Source organism: Sinocyclocheilus anshuiensis, unplaced genomic scaffold, assembly GCF_001515605.1.
Source record: "Sinocyclocheilus anshuiensis isolate Anshui unplaced genomic scaffold, SAMN03320099.WGS_v1.1 scaffold3332, whole genome shotgun sequence".
In the NCBI taxonomy this organism is placed as follows: Eukaryota; Metazoa; Chordata; class Actinopteri; order Cypriniformes; family Cyprinidae; genus Sinocyclocheilus; species Sinocyclocheilus anshuiensis.
The window spans coordinates 91626-102332 of NW_015552874.1; the positions used below are offsets into that span (position 1 = coordinate 91626).

The 10707-nt window shown below is 35.9% G+C and overlaps 1 protein-coding gene across 2 annotated transcripts in view; it reads right to left on the reverse strand.

Annotated features, from left to right (window-relative positions):
- Nucleotides 1-10707, reverse strand: part of LOC107668171 (radixin) — a 97443-nt gene that overhangs the window by 13370 nt on the left and 73366 nt on the right. For both annotated transcript variants that reach the window (XM_016459968.1, XM_016459969.1), the window contains exons 5-9: nt 8487-8609; nt 7709-7860; nt 3987-4070; nt 3680-3826; nt 2251-2347 (exon numbers count right to left, since the gene is read on the reverse strand). In XM_016459968.1, coding sequence (XP_016315454.1) covers nt 2251-2347; nt 3680-3826; nt 3987-4070; nt 7709-7860; nt 8487-8609 — 603 coding nt within the window. The remainder of the gene's footprint in view (nt 1-2250; nt 2348-3679; nt 3827-3986; nt 4071-7708; nt 7861-8486; nt 8610-10707) is intronic.

The following is a 10707-nucleotide window of genomic DNA, read 5'->3' on the forward strand; positions in this document are numbered from 1 at the left end:
TGTTATTGGATTACCCCTCTTGTCAAGCCCTTTGGATTATGTTCGCCGTTAATCGACCTACGCCTGTTTATCGGATTACTCTTGTGTCTTGCCCTCCATATACCTGTTGCCATTGTCTGACCCTCGCCTGTTTCTGACTATTCTATGAATAAAGCTTTGCAAATGGATCCGCACATCTCTCGCCCCTGTCGCCTCGTTACAGCTACAATGACAAACTAGCTTACATAACCTTTATTAACAAAAACGAATAAGACAAGGCATGGCATAGGATACATCACATGCTGTATATACCGACTAATAAATTACAGAATGTTTAACAAACACTGAGGAATCAAATAAATAAATAATAATAATAATAAAATAAATAAGGAAAGCCTCCATAGCGTAACGTGAGGTAAACAGCAAAGATAACAAGTTTTTCAAAACGAAAACAAAAAGAAAAGTAAAACTAAGCTGGCTGTCGCTGACAGGACTTGCATGTTTTTTTCCACAAGAATACCAACATGTTCACCTTCTCTGGTTTAAGAAGCGGTCTTTTACTTTAGTTTGTAAACCAAATCCTCCGTTGCTCTCCGTCCACGGCGCGCACCTCTCTTCACGTGATCAGTGAAATCTGACTCCTGCTACAATGTGCCACGGCTCTGCAGAACGCGCTGTATGAAGCAGATGCTTTGGAGCAGCTTAGACCATGCACTCGCACAAATGCGACCACGTCAAATTTTAACTCGCACATTCTCAAAAATTATAATGGGCCTCCTAATAATAATAATAATATTATTAATATTATATAATTATTATTATTATAATTTAATACATTAATTTGTATTACATTTACATTAACTTTGTATTACATTTACATTAACTTGACTATCGACAAAGACATCTGCTATCGTCGATATCTCTGACTATCGTCAATACACAATACTATCATCTATCGGCACGACACTAATAGTAACAATATCAACAATTCTAACTAAAAATGTAACTGATGCTCATATGCCACTGAATGATATAGGCATTATCTCAATAATATACAGAGGGTGACCTTTAAAATGTTTGAATTGTTGACAGACAATCTTTAAAAACAGGGTGACAACTAATCTATGTCATCCCTGTTACCCACGTCAAAACCTGCTACCCTGAAAAGAAACAGGACTGACAGTAACAGGTTTGATGATTTCAAACTAATTTGCTAATTGCTAGCTAATACTCAAGTTCAGAAAAGCACGTTGTACACTTTGAAAGGATTTTACTTGTAGATATTGATTATATTAAATGTAATAAATAATAGTTTAAATTTACATTTTAAAAATGTTAAGAGTATTGACACTGCATGATGTCCACTCTTCAGTCAAGCTTCATAAATCATCAAAAATATAACATTATAGAGTGAGAGAAACATGCTTGTGTTTTAAGTGTTGGAATCCTGGTTGAGAGATGATGTAACCTCCTAGAAGCGATGTCACTTGAATGTACATTATTTTACAAGGTTTTTTTGGTGAGAGTAACAGGGCTGACATGAAATCAGAGGACACCAATAAAATTATTTATATTTTATAGAATAAATTCATGCTTATGCCAAAAACATTGCTTAACAACAAGACTATATTTGGAACAATATGCAAATGTGATTTTTATATCATTTTGCCTTTATTTTGCAAATTAAAAGTTCTGCTGAAAAAGAAAAGTCATAGTGAGGGACAGGCCAAAAACCTTACCCTTATCAGCATAAATGCTATTTAAATTATTTAAAAGAATATTTAATTGACTTTATGCAATATTGATGAAAGAATACATAGTATTGTTATGTTTTTAAATTGCAAATTTATTTGCTGTTATATTAAATCGATGTTTGATTATTTCTTAGGGACGCAAAAGGCACCGATTTCGTGGAATGACCCCCACACAATTTTGTACTCGTTTTCATACAATGTACGAATGTGTCAATAATTTGTTTGCTATTTAGAATTGACATTCTTAGTCACTGAGTTTTGATTGGCTGCTGAGTCATATTAGAGGATATGCCAGGACATCCAACAAAGATGACTCATACCAATTTACAACTATATGGTTACAGCATTATTATAGATTTTCGTTCGCAAATATTACATAAACATCTTTGTGCAAATAAGGCTTAACCAGAATATGGACCTTACCACAAAATGATGTGCATGTAAACATGGTCCAAATTGTGCTTAACTTCTGTAGTTCAAACTGACAGCATAATCATAAATAATAATCAATACTTACGGGTGCTTTTTTATCAATGGGCTTGATGACAAACTTCTTATCGTTGAAAGAAATGTTTCGGATCTCACTCCATGGGAACCCAATCTTTGGTGTGAGCCTTAAAGAAAAACAAGAGAGAGATGAACACGTTTGAAAATGTATGTACATTTTATTAACATTATTCAGAAAATAATGTCAAAAACAGCCAGCAGTGGGCAGCAGAGGAAAACACTTAGTCCATCTGCTGAGAGACAATCAAATCAGCTGACCTATTAGAATCTAATATTAAAGTAATTTTTGTGGAGTTAACTGACATGCATTGACCTGGGCAGGGGCAATATGACCCCACAACTAAATAATATCCCAATTATGAAATGGTCCCACACTGTAAACAGGAATCAAGGCTATATTTCCCTTTACCCAGGGGCAAAAGGCCAAAACAACACATGATGTGACTCACCCTGTTCTAATGTCTGCCCTATAAGGCAGGGAATGGATGGGTGCTGAAGCAGGAGGGAGTATAACTCTAATAATACAAATAATACTCACAAGATAACGTATTTACCATATGTCATGCATTGTGTGTCAATTATTGCTTGGATGTAAATAAAAGCCTAAATTTATAACCCTTTTAGATCTTTTAAGTTTTGGTTGTCTGAACTTTCAGTGAAGGGAGAAACCTCTCAGGATTCATTAAAAATCTATTAATTAGTATCTTATGGGTTTGAAACAAAAAGAGGGTGAGTAAATTATGACGATTTCAATTTTTAAATGAACTACCCCTTTAATAAATTCTTCCAAAGAATGTACTGGAATTAGCAATCAAACGTTTCTGAAACTCCAATGTCTATGCTAACATCCTAAACCATAAAATGGCCATAGAAATGATAATTTCAACTACAGTTAAAAAAAACATGCAAACAAACAAACAATAAATAAAGCTCATGTTTCATCTATTAAACCATTTAAAAAAAAGTAATAATTGAAAAAAATTTATTTTAGGAATAAAACTGATCCAAAGTGACAGTATATACTTCTATAATGTTACAAAAAAATTCTACTACAATTAAATGCTATTCTTTTAAATTCATCAAAGCAACCCTGAATAAAATGCATCACGATTTCCACAAAAATATGAAGCAGCATCTGTTTTTAACATTGATAACTATAAGAAATGTTTCATGAGCAGCAAATCAGCTGAAAATTCAGCTTTCCCTCACAATAATAAATCATATTTTAAACTATATTCCCATAAAAAAAGTTATTTTGGAATTGGAAAAATACTTTACAATACAATATACTGTTTTTGCTGTGTTCTTCGCCTTGGTGAGCAGAAAAAAATGATTTAAAAAACATTTAAAAAAATCTTACAGACCCCAAACCTTGGTACAGTAGAGTTTATACATAATGTTTATACATGAAATGTGAGACATTTCAGTGTAAGACTTACTTGTCTTCATGTTCATAAATGTTGAGACCAAGAGCATCCACTCCCAGCCAGAGCTCCGTTCCCTTCTTATTTTTGATCTCAAAGTAATTCACTCCATACATCTCCAGATCCTGAGCGATCTTCAGATACTCCATCATAGAATCCTCTCTGTAAACATACAATCATGGTGGGAATAGAAATACTGCTATTAAGCATTGTGAAGTTCACAGTGTGTGTAGTTGGGGACTGAAAACACCATTGCCCCAAGTGTGCTCTTGTATTATAATCTATGTGTACTCTTTGCATGTGTTTGTGTGTCAAGCCTTACCTCAGCATACCCCTGTGTTCCTCGTGCCATGTCTGTATTCTGTCTTCCCACTGTTCTTTAGTCAGTTTATGTTGCTCCAAAACTCTACATAATAATATTCACAACACACAACACATGATGAATCAGTCTGGTATCACTGTAGGGGGTCAGAAAATGGAATAAATAATTATTCATTGTTGTGTAAAAATATATTACACAAACTCTCATGGAATACATAAAAACCGGAGACCTACAAATTATTACCTGAAATTCCTGAAGGCAAGTTGTTTCATACTTCCAGATAAATCAATTCCGATCCACAAATTAATATAAAGAGATTTACAAAAATTAAACATCACGAGTGGATAATGCACATAAAAACCCTGCAATACTGAACAATGTGCCTTTGTATTTAATTTGGATGTATTTATTTGTGTTAAGCGCCATGCCTCATCGCTTCTAGGGCTGTGTGATTTGGGGGAAAATATCAAATTGCGATTTTTTTGACAGATATTGCGATTGCGATTTGATTTGCGATTTTAAATTTGCAAAGTTAAGCTTCAGCTCAATATTGTCAATAATGTGCAGCACAGTATGGGTATCATTACCCTGCTGAAAAAAACAATAGAAACTATCACAGAAATTCTTATAGTTTCCATTAAACCATTACAAAATTCCTTTTTGTTTCGGGCATTATTCCAGTAGGAATTACTGTTGTTCCATTGGTTGCCATCTGCCAGATTACATCCCACCAATAGAATCCATCAAATAGACACCATTATAGTTTACATTAAAACCAATACAATTCCCATTATAACCCTGAAATCCATTACATTTTTTATTGTGTTTTGGGAGGGGATCTATTGTTTTTTTTTTTTCAGCAGGCAAGATTATAATGGTATAACTACTTTTACAGAATTAACTTAATTACTGAATTTCACAGAAAATATTTGTTTATTTTTTATAAATAAAGAACTGTATTTCTTAAGTCAATTATTAAAGTATTACATATGTTACATAGGCTGATTTATTCATTTTAAGTATTTGGGATTTTAAGAACAAGTGGAAAATGTGCTGAATGTTTCATTTCATACAAGTGAAATTAGCAAAGCAGTTAGACTGAATATACATTCGTTTTAAACGCGGAGCCAGGCGCGAGTCGACAGGTTGCGCGCGTGCAGAAGCTTAAGTTGCATATGTTTTTCTTTAGTTTTAATATGCCTAACTATCCATCTGACCCAGTAGACGTCATAATCCCACTCTGTCTCTCTCCCGTCCCGCTTTCCCCTTTTTTTTTTTTAATGGTGGGTGTTTACGCGGTTGGCTAGAGCAGTGCTGATTAGGGAGAACGGAGGTGCGCTCACTCTATTGGCTAGTAAGACTGCAACTCAAGGCTGGCAGTCATGCATATGCTCTGGAACAGAGTAATATCGCGTCCATATCGCAGGCTTTGCGATTAGGAAATCGCAACGTCTCAAATCGCGATTTCGATTCAATTTCGATTAATCGCACAGCCCTAATCGCTTTATCTCTGTACTACTCGCACACTTACAGTGGATATTTAGAATTTCAACTAGGTCCGCTAATGCACCTATCATTAGGGGTGCGCCGATCCTATACTCAGTATCGCTCTCGAAGTAGTATTGGAGCCAGGACTGAGATACTGAGTATACGATCAGTGCATCCCTTAATCCTTGATCCAAATCCGATATTGTGCGTGCTACTCTGTGTTATTGTTATGTTAAGCCTCACAAAAGGCATAAAACAATATAAAGCTCCATAAAGTTTTCATGCACTATAGTCTTCTGAAGCCATTCGACAGCTTAATGTGAGGTACAGATATTTAAAGGGGTGGTTGACTGGGTTTTTTCTAGGCTTGATTGTGTTAGCTTTTAATATACGGTTTTATTCTGATTAAAGCTTTAATACAGTACGGCAACCGCACGCTTGTAGTACACACTAACTAACATTAAAAAAGTGAAATTCGCAATCAACCACCCCTTTAAGCCGTTAAAGGCACAATATGTAAGATTTTTTTATTTGTGTTATATATTTTGCTGACTTGTGTACTTACATTATCCCAAATGTTTCGAAGAATGTTCAAATCCAGAGAAATAAGCAATTTTAACTAGTGAGACGGAGCGTGTCCATAGTGTCATTGTGTCGCCTGCCAATGACGTCATAACCCCTCGATTTCCGGTTTTGTTTTGTTGAAAACATGGAAACACCAAAGACGCTTTAATATGTTGTGCATTTTAATAGACCGGTGACGACCACACAGAGTAGCATTATAACAGAACTTTCAAATGTATCTAGTATGATAAAACAGCGCTGCTTTTTTTCCCACATACGCGCGACCGGAAGAAGCGGAAGCAGTCGACTGTGGCATAATAAAAGCGCCGCTGCTTTCAAGCTCGTTCAGCGGCCTCGTTTCGCTTCGACGGCTTTCAGCCTCACCCTGCTTCATTCTACTACGTTAATAAATCATTAGCTCATCCATGAACATGATTTCTGCCCGAGTCCCGTCGGATTGCATCGGCTGTGGGGATGAAGATGACAACTCCCATGATTCCACACTCAGTCACGGCGTCATCAAACTACACCTTTGTCTATTTATTTATTTTGAATACGCGCCCTCTAACGGCGAAAATTAAATATTGTGCCTTTAAATTAAAGTTCACGCAAACTCTTCTTTCCGCTACAGCTGTCAGTAATTCTCCATTTAGCATTCAAATCTCAGTCGCATTCAGTTACGACAGTCAGCATGGTAAAACTCTCTCCAAGATCATTCAATGTTCCTACTGTTATACTTGATTTGTAGATAAAGATCTATGGTTTTGCATAAAATGACTATCTTGCTGAAGTTTATTGCTGTTTTTCAACCATGTTACTTGCTACTGGGTGTCTGTTCACAACATGGGAGTAGAAAAGTCTATGAATTGTTCTTCACACGCAGAGTAACTGAAATTGAAAACTGTTAAAAGGCTCAAACTGTCGCATAGATATAATACACTACTCATCAATATCGCTTCCATTTATGCTATGAACCTTTCACTGTGAAGAGCTACACGCTGTGACTCAATGTTGCTTTAAATCCATCATTCTGCGCACGGGATGTGCATAAGTGATTTGTGCCGCTCTGTATTAGAGCCTTTAATATTATAATACTTGATACTTGATTGATATTGCAGGAATCTTTGCTGCATTTTCAGCTGCTAAAAATGCTTTGGTTGACACATGGCCTAAGAGCATGCAAAAGATCTCCGAGAAGCCTCTTTATAAGCAATTTTGATAAAAACAAATGAGAAATAAGCTGCAGAAACTAGTCAACCTCAATAATGAACTAGTCAAGTATCTTGACCAATCCTTATCATATTCCACTGTTTAATCACAGTCTGTAAATCACAGTGCTTTGCAAGGTGATTCAACAAGAAGCCATTAAAGGCTTGCCAAGGCACAGGGACATTTAATTATAGCCTGCAATGACGTACTGGGTTCTGTTTTACCCTGTGTACTGAAACATGAGTATCAGAAGTAAAAAAAAAAAACACCCTGATATCCTCATCTTCTGAATCTGAAAGTAGCTTATATATATGTACCATTTTGAACTACAAATCTGTAATAAATAATATCAGAGAAAGAGAATATCATTATATCACCACATTACATTTGCAACAATCATCGAGCTACTGACAGGGGGGACATCCAACTTGTATATTACTGTGTTGAGAAGACAGGCTCACCTCTGTGGTAGCAGCCTGTCATTGGTGAGGTAACCGGGCTTGTGGATGTCTCTGTTGTAGTCAGCGTACTTGGCCTGAACAGAGTAAGATGCCAGTAGGACTGCTGTCTCCGGAGGGCAGTAAATCTCATCATTCAAAATGGCTTCCTTCACCTAGACAACACAAACAGTTTAATTATATAAGGCCTATAAGGCCCTTAATGGTTTAGCTCCTGCGTACCTAACTAGTCTATGATTACATTAAATGATTTTTCCGTACATTTCTGCCATATGTACATTAACTGACAATCACCACTGATAAGCTACCACTAAATATTGTAGAAACTTCATTTGCTGTAAAGTTGCTTTGCAACAATTTGTATCGTGAAAAGCGCTATACAAATAAACTTGAATTGAATTGAATAATGCCTAGAATAACCCCTAGGGGCTAAGGTCAGTGCAATGCATTTTTAACATGCTTTTTTGTTTAAAAAACATATATCATTATTTTACTTCCATATATACAGGATCACTGAAATTGTGGTAATATAATTTCGCACTGTTCTGTAAGAAAAAAAAAAGATTTACTCTCAATATACAGATTGCCCTTCCTTAAAATCAAGTATGCTAAATGGTATAATTCTGTTGTTTCAAGACTTAAAAATTACAATCACATTGTTTTTGGTTCAGCACCACTGAAATTACTCCACATCTATCCTAACACAATATATTATAGTCATTTTCTAAACTAAATAAATGCAATTTGATGGCAAGTGTGTGGAGACTAGGTTCCCCAATACCTGTAAGAAGAAGAGACGTTGTGTTATCTCTTGGATCAGCTCTTCAGAAACATCTTCTGGAAAAAACTTTGCCCGAAACTTGAACTGCAGAGGGTTTTCCTTTCTAACATCCTGCTGAGTCACCTGCCAAGTTTTCACAGAAACACATTAAAGTACTTTATTTGCCCTGTTGATTTAGGAAATTTGGCAAACACTTTTATCCAAAACGATGTACACTGCATGCAAGGTATACATTTCAGTTCGTGCATTTGCTGAGAAATGAGATTTGAACCCAAGTTCTTGACATTGCTAGCACCACACTCTACTCTTTGAGCTACTGGAATGCCATATAAAACCTAAATCAAGTATCCAAGCCACTACTTCAACGCGCGTTCACGAGAGTACCACAACATATGCGTGTAGTGTTGCTGACCCAGGAGCCGGAACACGGAAGAGAAGAAATAGTTGAATAAAGTCGCCATTTTTGTTTTCTTTGCACACAAAAAGTATTCCTGTAGCTTCATAAAATCAAGGTTGAACCACTGATGTCACATGGACTATTTTAACAATGTCCTTACTGCCTCTCTGGGTCTTGAACGTGGTAGTTGCACTGCTGTCTATGGAAGGTCAGAAAGCTCTTGGATTTCATACATTTTTTTTTATTTGTGTTCCGACGATGAATGAAGGTCTAACAGGTTTGGGATGACACAAGGGTAATTAATAGATTTTCATTTTTGGGTGAACTAACCCTTTAAGGCTGTTTTTGCAAGTTTCCATAGAGCAGTTTATAGAAAAGTTCAGGTTTTTACACAGACTTTTAAAGCAGGACATCTTTAACCACAGGCTAATTTCCCCCACTGTTTTTTTTTTTTTTTTTGCTGCTGTTGAACAGGAAGCCAGTTAAAACTGCACATCTGAGGTGTAGTGGAATTGTGGCTTAATAAGAACAGCAGTACTAGCAAGTAGGGGTGTGCGATATATAGGGTTGTGACGGTGAGGAAATTTTCCCACCGGTTAATCGACGTGTGACAACACCGGTAATACTGGTATCACCGCGGGGGCGTTCCCTCTTTTCCTCACTTTCCTTCGCTTTTAAATAGCTTGTAAAAGCGGCGTGCGCATTTTACTTTCACTTTCAAATAGTGGCAATTCGGAGTAAAGCAATTGTTCATTTTTAGTTCCTTTGAATTTTCCCTCTTTTCCTCACTTTCCTTCGCTTTTAAATAGCTTAAAAGCGCAGGACAGCGATGACTTTCACTTTCGAATTAGCGGCAGGTCGGCGTCAATTGCTTAAATGCAACAACAAAATACAATGTCATACTCACTTTAGCCTATATATAAAACATATAACTTTTATTAACAAAACAAATGCAAATACACCATGCTATAGGGCAGGCTATGCCTAATTTAAAATAACAAATAACTTACATAAAGTTTAAATGTACAAAACTGGAAACATGTAAACATGTATAATATATAACCAAATAAATAAGAAACGTAGAAAGTTTATTAGCAAAACGAGTAAGAAAGCTTGGAGGCACGGCATACACCTTGATGTAGGGGTGTGCGATATTGACAAAAATGTATATCTTGATATTTTCTAGGAGTTTATCGATAACGATAATTAGATGATATTTTCTAAAAGTGTGCATTATCTTTTGAGTCAAATCAAATTCTTACATTTAATCAGTAAATTAGAATAAGACATTTGGGCTGTTACTAGGGCTGCACGATTAATCAAATTTAAATCACAAAGGCGATAAATCGCGATTAGACAGAAGCTGTGATTGTCGTGCGTATCTTTCAGTGAAGCACGGTTCTGTGATCAGCAGTAAATCAACATCGGAAGGCCAGAGAAACTCCAAATAACACCCCGCAGAAGAAACCCAGGAAAACCCTATAGCGCTAGCTGAATAAACAGAAGATTTAACTGCTTTCATTGATTCAACGTGACTAATAAACACACGACTACGACAATATATGGTTTATCTGAGTTCTTACTATAATTTTCATTATAATAAAGTATATAATATTGCAATGCTTAGAATACTATGAAATATTGCGTGCCTTAATTATTCTGTTTAAGAAGCCACATCATCTGACAGAAGGATTTTAAAAACAAGTTATTAAATTTCGTATTTTCACATGCTTTCAGATGGAGCAGCATTTACTGCACAGAGCTGAAGTTCACTGAGAAGCTACGCAAACAGCTGTCATTATCGCAAACGATTTCTTCGATTTC